This window comes from Rana temporaria, chromosome 4 (assembly GCF_905171775.1).
Source record: "Rana temporaria chromosome 4, aRanTem1.1, whole genome shotgun sequence".
NCBI lineage: Eukaryota > Metazoa > Chordata > Amphibia > Anura > Ranidae > Rana > Rana temporaria.
In genome coordinates this window covers 114412269-114424776 of record NC_053492.1, presented here as the reverse complement: position 1 = coordinate 114424776, position 12508 = coordinate 114412269, and the positions used below count along the sequence as shown (strand labels likewise).

The 12508-nt window shown below is 42.4% G+C and overlaps 1 protein-coding gene across 6 annotated transcripts in view; it reads right to left on the bottom strand.

Annotated features, from left to right (window-relative positions):
• Positions 1–12508, bottom strand: part of AGFG1 (ArfGAP with FG repeats 1) — a 131860-nt gene that overhangs the window by 29833 nt on the left and 89519 nt on the right. For 4 of the 6 annotated variants that reach the window (XM_040348840.1, XM_040348839.1, XM_040348841.1 and 1 more), the window contains exon 6: positions 11224–11343. The exons of the other annotated variants lie outside the window; for them this stretch is intronic. In XM_040348840.1, coding sequence (XP_040204774.1) covers positions 11224–11343 — 120 coding nt within the window. The remainder of the gene's footprint in view (positions 1–11223; positions 11344–12508) is intronic. 6 annotated transcript variants of the gene reach the window in all.

Here is a 12508-nt window from a genome sequence, read left to right as displayed (position 1 = left end):
ACCATCATCTACTCATGAAGAAACATATCCGTTTTCAGTAAACTGACCCCTTAAAATGGACATATACTCAAAAGAAAAAAACTGAACCGGTGTTATTAGTTTTGCTGGTGTCAATAAGTACACTGATAAGTCTGACATCTCATGAAAAAGTGCCGATGTGCAGTCTCTGAATGTAAGATTGGCTGATCTTCCCTTTCAGCAGAGATCACATAACCTAATGCACAAGATCGTGTTTTTTCAACCCTTTTATTAAACCACAGTAAAATAGCCAACATAGCTTTAGGTTAAACATCAAGTGCATGGCCGATTCAGATTGTTCCATTAAAATATACTGGATTTCCTTCAAAGTCAGTTTACTTCAACTACATGCCTGCGTAATAAAACACGCGAATAGCACCTGGTAAATACTGCATGGCCAGCAGTCACTGGGACACCAAAATGCATATCCAGAGACCCACAGCATCTCGGGCAAGCAACTGCAGCAATACTTAACACATAATACAGCTAGAGCAGTACTGAGACTACATTAATAAAAAATTACACCAGGGTCCAAAATGGATCTTTTGGGGTGCACAACAGGGCTCATCCTTCCACGCTAGGGCGCAGAGCTAAATTTATATCTAAAATGCCCCAAAAATATGATTTTGAGCTTGGCGTTAATACCTTGTCTTGGAGTATATTAATGTGATTCTTTAAAGCGGGAGTTCACCCATAAAACAATTTTTCCCCTTAGATGGATGCTAGATGGATGCTCGTTTTGTCCAGGGGAATCGGCTAGTTGTTTTAAAATATGAGCTGTACTTACCGTTTTCGAGATGCATCTTCTCCGTCGCTTCCGGGTATGGGTCTTCGGGAGCGGGCGTTCCTTCTTGATTGACAGTCTTCCGAGAGGCTTCCGACGGTCGCATCCATCGCGTCCATCGCGTCACTAGTAGCCGAAAGAAGCCGAACGTCGGTGCGGCTCTATACTGCGCACCGACGTTCGGCTTCTTTCGGCTACTAGTGACGCGATGGATGCGACCGTCGGAAGCCTCTCGGAAGACTGTCAATCAAAATAGGAACGCCCAGTCCCGAAGACCATACCCGGAAGCGGCGGAGAAGATGCATCTCGTAAACGGTAAGTACAGCTCATATTTTAAAACAACTAGCCGATTCCCCTAGACAAAACGAGCATCCATCTAAGGGTAAAAAGTGTTATGTACGGGTGAACCCCCGCTTTAATAACAAACATGTCTATACTTACCTGCTCTGTGCTATAGAATGGCACAGAGTGGCGGCAAACCCCCTTTTTTCGGGTCCTGGCCCCTCCCCTATGTCCAGTTCCCCCATGGGAAGCCACTTCCCATGGGGACATTTGTCTGTGCTCCCACATGAGCCCTGCTGCAACCATTAACACTCAGCCCCGCCTCCAGCTTTCTCGTCACTGGCTTTGAATGACAGCAATGGGAGCAAATAGCTACTGGTGTCCCAACAAAGCCAACGAGACCCGGACGTGAGGGGAAAGAAGAGGAGCAGGTGAGGGCTCAGGTAATTAAAGGGGGTGGGGAGGCTGATGCCTAAACATTTTTTACCTTAACGTGAAAGTCCATGCAAAAACTAAAATACCTGCATCAATAGCCACCAACATTCTAACACTAAACGCTCTAGCCCTGTAAAGATAAAATCAGTATACTTACTGTTTCTGTACCCAAACTGACCTCCAGCAGCAGAAGCTCTGCTGAGTACACGTCCGACAATGGCTGTGAAATGAATGGGAAGTGACGTCGCCCATAGAGTTACTATGAGGCTTCCGTTGACGGGCAAGTTCTCTGCACCTGCCTCCACAGGAAAGCCACGGATGACAGCTCAGTGTGGAATCAGAGCTTCCACCACTGGAGATCAGGTCGCCTGTAGAAAAGGTATGTATACCGATTTTTTATTTTCGGGGCTGGAGAGGTTAGTGTTCGAATGTTGGTGGCTACAGATGTAGGGATTTTAGTTTTTGCATGGGCTTGCACTTTAACGGAAGGCATGCATTAAGGTAAAAAAAGATTTAGGCTTTACAACCACTTTAGGGACAAAGGGACAATGATCAGCTAGTGTGTACTGGGCTTTACGAGTCCAAGCAGAACATAAGTTACATGCACAAACCAGAAAGACTTCACACCACTGGCAGGCTTAAGGTGTTTTCAGGGGCAGGGTTCCACCGGACGGGTGCACCATGGTACTTGACCTGTAAAATGCTCTGTAGCTGACTCACACTTTGCACACACACATGCCTAGGCAAGTGGCTTCAGCAGAGCCCAGTGCCCAAGGGTATATTATAAGTTGGCTCCTCTTCTCAGCAAGATTGAGTAGGGCTTCTGTGGCAAAGTTCCAGCAGTATTAAAGTGGCTATAAACCCTTACACACTTTTTGCTACAAGTAAGCCTATAATAAAGGCTTACCTGTAGCTACCCTGGATATCGCCGAAACCTGAACGGTTTAGGAGATATCCCCTGTATTTGCATGTGCTATTATAATCGGGACATGAGCACTGTATCAATGGCACGTATGTGCCGTTGCTTTCAGTGACTCAGCCGTGATCCGCGGGAGTGACATCATCGCGGCTCTGGCCAATCACAGCGCCGGAGCCGCAATACCTGGAAGTAACTCCGGAACAACATGTCGCCGGCCGATGCTGTTTCAGGCACCGCAGCGGGGGCTTCGATCCCAGGTGAGTATTACATAATGAGCTTAGTATGCTATGCATACTAGCTCACTTTGTCTTGCAGGTGTTTTTACAAAGTGGGTTTACAACCACTTTAAACCCAAAAGCAAAGATTGATTACATTGCAGTTTACTAATTCCTAGATGTAATGGCTGCATTTTATTTAGGCTTACTTGCTTCCCCTGGTAATCCAGCCAGCAACTCTGTTTTTCAAAAGCTGACGCTCTTCAGCCGAATGTATCAGCTTCCATGGATAAGATAAACCCCTTGGCACTAGCAGGGGTGGTTAAAATGGTCATCTTTTTTTTTTTATTCATGTAAAACCTTTACCCCAAAAAGGAAAAAAACCTTTGCTATAACTGATTTTTAAATGTTTGAGATGGAGTTTGACTTTGATTAGTTACGGTTTTTAACTCCCCTCCCTCCAGACTGACAATGCTGCCGTTTTCTGTGCCTCCTCTTCATTCATCAAGAGCAGTATCTCACTAATACAGGAGGTGTGTTACTGACCAGATCAACAGGTTAAAACAGGTAAAAAAAATAAAATAAAACTGATGCAGCCACCACATCTATTGAATAGTATGTAGCATTATTTTACATCTTAGGATTTACCGCTTCTGGCTTTGAATCAACTAAAGAAATTCGCTAGAAGAAAAACATCCTTGATAAAAAGTATAAAACCTGTGGCTTCTTACAGATATAAAAAACAGAGGCATGGTTTGGGAGGGTTTGAGTACCAGTACCTCTCTTGATGGCAGCGACATGACTCAATGTACATAAATTACTTCATCCCTTAAAGGGTAAGTTCACCATTACAGAAAAATCTGTAAGGTGAACTTACACAGGACCCCTTCCTCAACCCCCCCCCCCCCTCGACTTAATCTCCAAAACGTACCCTGTCAGGAGGTACGTTAAGGAGCATTCTAATTGGTCTGCGTTGTCAGACATGGGCGGCGCCAACCAATCAGATCCTGCGTAGCCTAGCCTGTCAGCAGGGAAGAAGAGGAGAGAAAGCAGAGGGGATTTCTAAGCCCCGAATCGGTGAGGTGGCTATTACCAGGGCTCATAACGTGAGATTGCCGCGCTCCAGGTCAGCAGGACTGGGGGTGGGAGGGTCCTGTGCAAGTTCACCTTGCAGATTTTTCTGTAAAAGGTGAACTTACACTTTACTATATATTTAAGAACATTTTTTTATATATGAACATCAGATAAAATGAAGAACTAGTTACTGATGCAAAGTGTTTCTAAACTAGCAGACACTCTAAAGAGTTATCCAAGACTCCATGCCCTTTTTTCCATTTTGTACTAAAAATTGTCAAACAGTTCACTTAAAGCATTGCAACTGGGCCATCACATTTGAATCCATTTTTTCTGGTAGTACATTTTTGTGTTTATTATGATTACCACTATATAAAAGGCCCCAAAGCATTTTGAAATTATGCTGAATTTGTAAGAACATTATGCGCAGCGTGATATTCCACATTACTCAGGAATGGAGAGCCCTCTACTGGACAGCGTAGGAATATTTCCCAGGTAGACATATTTGCTATACTTAAAGTGTTACTAAACCCACAACAGTAAAATCAGTCGGTATTTGCAGTAGCGCATGCTTGGTATACCCACTGTGGAAGGGGTTAATCCTTTACATTGTCTAAAAAGACTGTTCTAACTGGTCTCTGATCCTCCCCTTCAACTGTCCCAAATCCATCTCCTGATAGAACAGAGAGTTTCTTTTTTGGGGAGGGTACATGTGATCAGCACAGGGCCATCAGCTCTGTTCAGACAGGTCAGGGGTAATGCAGCCTCATAGAAAAGTCAGAGTAGAATGAAAACTCCTACAAGCTCTTAACCAGCAATTTAAACAGTGCTCAGACTAACACCGATAGAAGTCACAAGACTGCCGATGAGAAAAGGTATATAGAAGTTTACATTTACTAAAATAATTTCCATTTTTCGATGTACTGTGGGAGACCAAATATAGTGAATGCAGGGTCCTGGGTTTAGTAACACTTTAAAAAGAAAACTCAGGTCTGACATACCGCACTGGTGTTTTGAAATAAAAAGTCATATCCCTACTTGGCGAATCACAGCCCCAGAATGAGGTTAAAGCGGTAGTAAACCCATCATGTTAATTTTCTGTCATTTCAAGCATTGCAAAGCATTGAACTGATTGATTTTGATTTGATTGAATTCTTGCTACCTGCTGTATTCCAAGAAATCTGTCCTTTTCTTTGTACTTACGTCATCGGCGCATGCGCACCTCTTCCGATTTTTCCAGCAGCAGAAAGAGCCTGCCGGAAAAATCATAAGCCTTGTGCTGACGTGCATTTCCCTTGCCCAGCATCAGCTCCGAGATCCCACGAGAATCAGTTTATATCGACAGTCTGAGTCTCAGTAAGTCACAGGGGTAGATAGAACTGGCAAGCACAGCACGGGACTAAGCCGTGAAAATGAGGCTTGGCTTAATGATTACTGCACATGCGCGAGATTATGGACAGGGAGAAGGGCGGAAGTTCGGACATAGAAGACAACACTTAATATGGCGGCGGCTGCAGCCGGAAAAGAGCAGAGGCTTAAACTAGGAAAATATAAGTAAGAAACATCCAATGTGGCTTTAGTTTGCAGCACAATGTTTTAAAATCATTTAAGGCTATTCCTTCTTTGAAATTTAAGTGCAAATGGTCTGAGTTAACTACCGCTTGAAGGTTAGACACACTAAATAATAAAACAAGAATATAAAGTCTTGATTTGGTAATTATGTACAGTACATATAATAATCACACAAAACCTGGTATTTCACACTGACAATTTTAGTTGAAATTGACTGTAATAGGAAAATTATATTTAACACGTCAGATATCTGTCATCAAGATGCTAGGAAATCTGTCTGAGACGCCTGTGTGATTAGGCTGCAATGGAAGCAGCCACTCTGACTTTGTGGTGCACACTAGTTCTTGGTTAACAGGGCTATACACCAATTTGATGCGTGATTGCAGAAGCCAGTACACGTGACTTGAGTCGTAAATCTGTATTTAGGAGAGCCTATTCAAACAGGTGTCTTGCTTTAGAACAGTCTCTATAAATGGTTATTTTGTTATAAAATGCTTCAGTCATAGTCTAACACCAGCAGTTATGTGACCTTTAATGCTTCAGTATAACAAAGGGTTTTATCCTTTATCACCCCAACTGCAAGATCTCTGAGCCACACAAACATATGCCACGGACTTACAAAGGCATTTTACCCTCCAAAACGATCTTTTACATTACTTTACCTTAAGGTGAAAGCAGTAAAAATGAGTGGCAGTGTGATAAAGGTGGAGGTACTGGCAAATACCATGGCATGGTCACTGTCCTGAGCAGCATAAAAAGCCAAAACATAAAACATCCATAAAAGTATCACTGTGAATGGATTCCATCTTTAAGACCCCTTTCACACTGAGGTGCTCGAAAACGGGCTATAAAATGACAGGCGTTTTTGCGGCATGCTTTTTTTTTTTTTAAGGTCACATGGCTAAAAAAAACAAAACAAAAAAAAAACAACAACATTGTGGCACTTTTGAAGCGCTTCCCATTTTAATGGACAATGGCACTTTAAACATGCTGCTTGCGGAACTTATTTTCAACGCTCCCGCCAGCGCACCCACCCCAGTGTGAAAGCATTGATATTTTTTAGTGCAAAAGTGCCCGAAAAGTACCTCAGTGTGAAAGGGCCTAAGGATAGACCTTGCTAAAAATGTCAGTGTATACTGAATTGCAACTGGGCCTTTCATCAATAAAGCTGAAGCACCACGGCCACTGCCATTTTTAAATTCAAAGTTTTTTTTTGTAATATATATATATATATATAAGCATGTAACAAACCCTTCTCATTTCACATTTTATACCTGTAAACCAATGGCAAGATAAGTGCAAGTGAAGAAAAGCACATGAAGGGCTATTAGGCTATTATTTTTACAATGGGCAGTGGACAGAGCTTCTGTTGCAGATGGAACAGCACAGCAGTTGGTGCAAGATGGTTTGTAACAATACTAAATGGAACACAGATACAAACATTTACTCCATAGTACTGTATAGCAAAAAGATACAAAAACTTGTGTTAGTTCACTTTTAGCTCAACTGCTTGTTTTTTACTCCCCATGGGCCCCTCCATGCTGCCTGTGTAAACAAAGTGTTAAAGAGTTAGTTCACCTTTAAAAAAAAAACACATAGAAACTAAACCGGACGCCTTTCCCCAACCCCACAGTGCCCACTGTACCCACTTCCAGGGATGCTAAACAGTCTGTGCTCCTGCAGTCGGTCCAGCAGTCACAAGGATGACGCCAACACAGCAGAATTGATCTGGTCCATCCCAGAATGACTGATCAAATTCCCAGCCTGCTGGACCAGGTGTGGCGCTAGGTACACAGGGCCGTGTGTGCGCGTGTGTGTGTGTCTGCCTCCGGGGGGGGGGGGGGGGGGTTGGTTTTGGGTTGGCTGTCCTGTGTTAGTTCAGTGTTCATTTATTTTGTAAAGGTGAACTAACCCTTTAAGACAGTGGTCTCCAAACTGCAGCCTTAGGGCTGGATGTGGCCCTTTGCTTGACTTTATCTGGCCCTTGGGGGAATATTCCACCAACTGATACCAATGATGGAGCACCGTTCCACCTACTGACAAAAATAGGGCACAATTATTTTCATTGATATCAACAAAGGTGCACTACTCCTCCCATTAAACCAATGATAGGGAACGGATGATGGGGCATTTTCTACTCCCACTGACCAGTGTCCGGCCTCCCTAAAGCCTGAAGGACAGAAAACTGGCCCGTTGCTTAGAGTATTTGGAGACCCCTGCTTTAAGACTTTGTTTATACGGGCAGCCTGACTGCCAAGCCAAATCTATATACAAACCGCTCTCGTTTGCCAGGCAGCACCACCAAACACAGCTCAAGTCAATGACGCCATGCTGCAACCATGAGCCAAATGATTGGCTGAGTTTCAATAAAAAGGGGAGGAATTAAAAACAAAAAATAAACAGTCATTCAGAAGTGAGCAGTATTAGCTGCTGAATTACTTGGCAGTCACTGCTTTACCACCGTCTATAAAGCGATGCACTGCTGATTTTTCAGAGCGGCAGTAGAGAGTGTGGCTCATGTAAACGTAAACCTAACCGTTTGTGTACTTAAAGAATTATTAAAAAAGATCTGTATGAAGTATGTGGGAGATGTCAAATTCTGTCTGTAGCACAATCCCATAGCTGAGTATACAGCTCACTGGCGGCCTCAGAGGAGTAGCAGTAATGTATTAGTACAATGCTCAAGATTTCTTTGATTTTTGTTTTTCTTATGGGTATTTGTGGGATTCACAGTTCTCTTGCAATCTTTAGCAACTGTGAAAACCCAATACTGGAAACCAGATTAGTCAGCCAACAGAAAACAAATTCCAGCCAATAAGGAAAAGCAAAAATGAAGGAAGTTAAAATGAAAGCAAGTAACGCGCATTTTTACACAGTTTTCACAGCTGCTATCTATGGTTTGCCAAGTAGCCAACACATAAGAGGAGGGAGCGATAAAGAGCATACAGCAGCTTCTATGCACAGATACTGTTATAGAATACAAACACACACACTGTTTATATACATATACAGTCATGCTCATAAATCTACATACCCTGGCAGAATTTATGACTTATTGGCCATTTTTCTGAGAATATGAATGAGAACACAAACATTTTTCACTTATGGTTAGTGTTTGGCTGAAGCCATTTATTATGAATCAACTGTGTTTACCATTTTTAAATCATAATGACAACAGAAACGACCTAAATGGCCCTGATCAAAGGTTTACATACCCTGGAATGTTTGGCCTTGGTACAGACACAGAAGGTGGCGCACAAACAGGTTCAAAAGGAAATTAAAGTTTAATTTCCCACATTTGAGGCTTTTTAAATCACAATTAGTGTCTGTGTATTGTCAATGAGTTTGTTAGCTCTCACATGGATGCACTAAGCAGGCTAGACACCAGGCCATGAGGAAGTAGAAAAGAACAGTCAAAAGACCTGCGTAACAAAGCGTTACAAAAATGGAAAAGGATATAAAAAAGATATCCAAAGCCTTGATAATGCCAGTCAGTACTGTTTAATCCCTTATTAAGATGGAACATTAGGGGCTATTTTTATATCAAGCCAAGGTCAGGTAGACCAAGAAGAATTGCAACTGGCAGAAGAATTGTTCAGGATACAAAGAAAACCCCACATTTAACTGCAGGAGAAATACAGGTTGCTTTCCAAAGAGACAGTGTGGTTGTTTTTAAGGAGCATAATTCAACAATACTTGAGCAAAAAAAAAAGCTGCATGGTTGAGCTGCCAGAAGGAAGCCTTTACTGCGCCAATGCCACAAAAAAGCCAATCAGGCATGTCAAGGTGTTGTTGGGCATATTGTAACCAGGCTTTTTTGTGGAACTTGTGCAGTAAAGGCTTCTTTCTGGCAACTTGACCATGCAGCTCTGTTTTGTTCAAGTATCATTATTTTGTGCTCCTTAAAAACAACCACACCATCTTTTTCCAGAGCAGCCTGTATTTCTCCTGAGGTTACCTGTGGGTTTTTCTTTGTATCCCAAACAATTCCTGTGACAGTTGTGGATGAAATCTTTCTTGATCTACCTGACCTTGGCTTGGTATCAAGAGATCCCCAAATCTTCCACTTCTTATTAAGTGATTGAACAGTATTGACTGGAATATTATTCAAGGCCATGGGTCTTCAAACTACGGCCCTCCAGTTGTTCAGGAACTACAATTCCCATCATGCCTAGTCATGTCTGTGAATGTCAGAGTTTTGCAATGCCTCATGGGATGTGTAGTTCTGCAACAGCTGGAGGGCCGTAGTTTGAAGAACCCTGTTCAAGGCTATGGATATAATTTTATATCCTTTTCCAGCTTTGTAACGTTTCATTACCTTGTTACGCAGGTCTTTTGACTGTTCTTTTCTGTTGTCGTTAGAATTTAAAAAGAGTAAACATAGTTGATAGATAATAAATGGCTTCAGCCAAACAGTAACCATGAGTGAAAAATGTTTTTGTGTTATTCATATTCTCTGAAAAATGGGCAAGAAATCAAATTCTGCCAGGGTATGTAAACTCATGAGCACAACTGCACATTCACTGATCAGCCATAACATTATGACCACTGACAGGTAAAGTGAACATTATCTATTCAGTCTGATCCAATAGAAGAGCTCTTACAACGCAAATTGCAGAACTAGTTAATGCCGATTTCAGTAGAAAGGTATCAGAAAACAGTGCATTGCAGCTTGTTGCACATGGGGCTGCCATTGTAAACCATGCCCACAGCCAAAAACACCTACAATGGTCACGTGAGCATTAGAACTTGACCATGGAGCAATGGACCAAGGTGGCCCAGTCAGATGAATCACATTTTCTTGTACATCATGTAGGTAGTCTGGTGGGTGTGCACTGCTTACCTGAGGAAAAGATGGCACCAGGTGGTACTAAAGGAAGAAGGCACGTCAGCAGAGGCTTAAAGGACCTCTTATTGATGGCTTTGTGCCAGATACCACAGCATACCTTCAGAGGTCTAGTGGAGGCCATGCTTTGATGAGTCAAGGTTGTTTTGTCAGCAAAATGGGGGACCCACTCAATATTAGGGGTGGGTGGTGAAAAAGTTAGGGCTGATCGGAGTGTGTGTATATATGTGTGTACACACACACACACACACACACACATTTTCTTAAGTGGGTAAGCAAACTACATGTCATTCCTTACACATGTATAAGCTAAAGTACTATTTTCTTTAGATTGTCTGACACAGAAAGAGCTTATAAGTAGCCTGCAGTTCGGGTCCTTGTTCACAAACCACTACAATTCATCCATTCAGTACTGGATGTAGCCAAATTTTGATTTTATCAGCTCATGCCCCCCCAGCTGCTCTTTTCATTGTACACATTGGGAGTTATTTACGAAACGCAAATCCACTTTGCACCACAAGTGCAAAGCACACTTTAAATTGCACTGAAAGTGCAGTCGGTGTAAATCTGAGGGGTAGAGCTGAAACAAGGGGAAGCTCTTCTGATTTTATCAACCAATCATGTGCAAGCCAACATGCTGTTTATTTTCCTTGCATGTCCTCCTCGGATCTACAGAGACTGCACTTCCAAATGCACATTCAGTTGCCTTTCATAAATAACCCCCATTGTACTGTATTTCTCCTGAAACAGAGAAAGACAGCAAATGTCACCTACTAATAGAAATAACCAGAGGAACACTGAATGTTCAATACAATTTGACTCCAAGGGCAGGGATCCCTTCTGGCTACTGGTATGAGGCACAAGGGTTTCCCATTTTCTTTTTTTTTATCCTTCTAAACAGTACAAACATGTGACATACATATGTATTAACATTTACATAATAAAGCAACAAAACACAATAATAGACAACAAAAAAGATGCAGAAGCACAGAGTGTGAGGAAGACGACATCACCTTGCTTATTAGCTATATAGTGCAATGATTCGCCTATGCATACTGCAGTATAGAGGAAAGACTACCTGTACTTAAGGGCTGGGAGGGTGTCTGACTCGCTGGGGCAAACGCTCCAAAACTACTCGTGCCACTAGATTGTCCGAATGCATCAAAGTTTGCAAAGTCTGCATGGGCAGAATTGGGAGCTGCAAATTGTGGAGAACAGAAGGAAGAAAGCAAAAAAACAAAACAAAAAATGTGTTAATGAAGATGAACAATATGGTAACAAAAAAACTGATAAATGGTTAAAACAAACAAAAAAATTACTCATCAGCTAAACATACACACAGATAAAAATAAAAAGAATGATGTGACATGGCCCATCTAGTCCTGTCCTGCAGAAAATGACTGGCAATCATGGATTCTCATATAAACTGGTAACACTTACCTTGAAAAGGACCCAGATGCCGTCATCTGGACAAGATCATCATTTGCATGGTTCCCAATAGTGACAGGATCACATAGGCAAGCTTTACTGAGCAGCAGAATTTTTATTTCACACACAAAAACATCCTTTATACACACCAAATGTCATTTAATGAGTTGGATACAAGTAGTATTTAGATTGCTGCTAGCAACCAATAAGTCTCAGTGCAGTATAAGAAAATGCAATCCGAATGCAAGTCCTGTGGGCAATGGTTTCTAATTCAGACTTCTAAACAAGGCATAAGCAATCTACAACCAATCCTATGGAAAAGAAAAACAAAACACTTGCAGTTGTCTTAAAGTGGAAAAAAAAGCCCAAGTCAAATTATTCTTAAAGTAGAAGTAAACTTCCATCTCTTGCTTTGACCTATAGGTAAGCCTATAATAAGCCTTACCTATAGGCAGTGTAAACATCTCCTAAACTTGCACTATTTGGGAGATAATTACTGTAGATGCAGACAGTGACATTACTGGCGCATGTGCTCTGAAGGAACGGTCACCCGTGCCATTTCTTCAGAGCCCTGTGCCGTCAATGGCAGCTCCCTCGCGCATGTGTGGGAGTGACATCATTGGGGCTCCGTCCACAGAGCCGGAGTCCGCGAACCCGGAAGCAAGACGAGTGAAGATGAGAGCACCTGCAATGCCAACATCTTGGCACTGGAAGAGCTTCATTTTAAAGTAGTTGTAAAGGAAAAAGTTTTTTCACCTTCCGAGTATACCGCCCCCCGCCCTTGTTGTACTTACCTGACCCCTCGAAAGTCCCGTGCTCGGTCCCGACATCCGCTTCGCCGCTCAGCCTGGCCGCTGATTGGCTAGAGCGAATGGATTGAAAGCAGCGTAGCCATTGGCTATGGCCACTCGCTGTATCACGGGAGCACGCCGCAA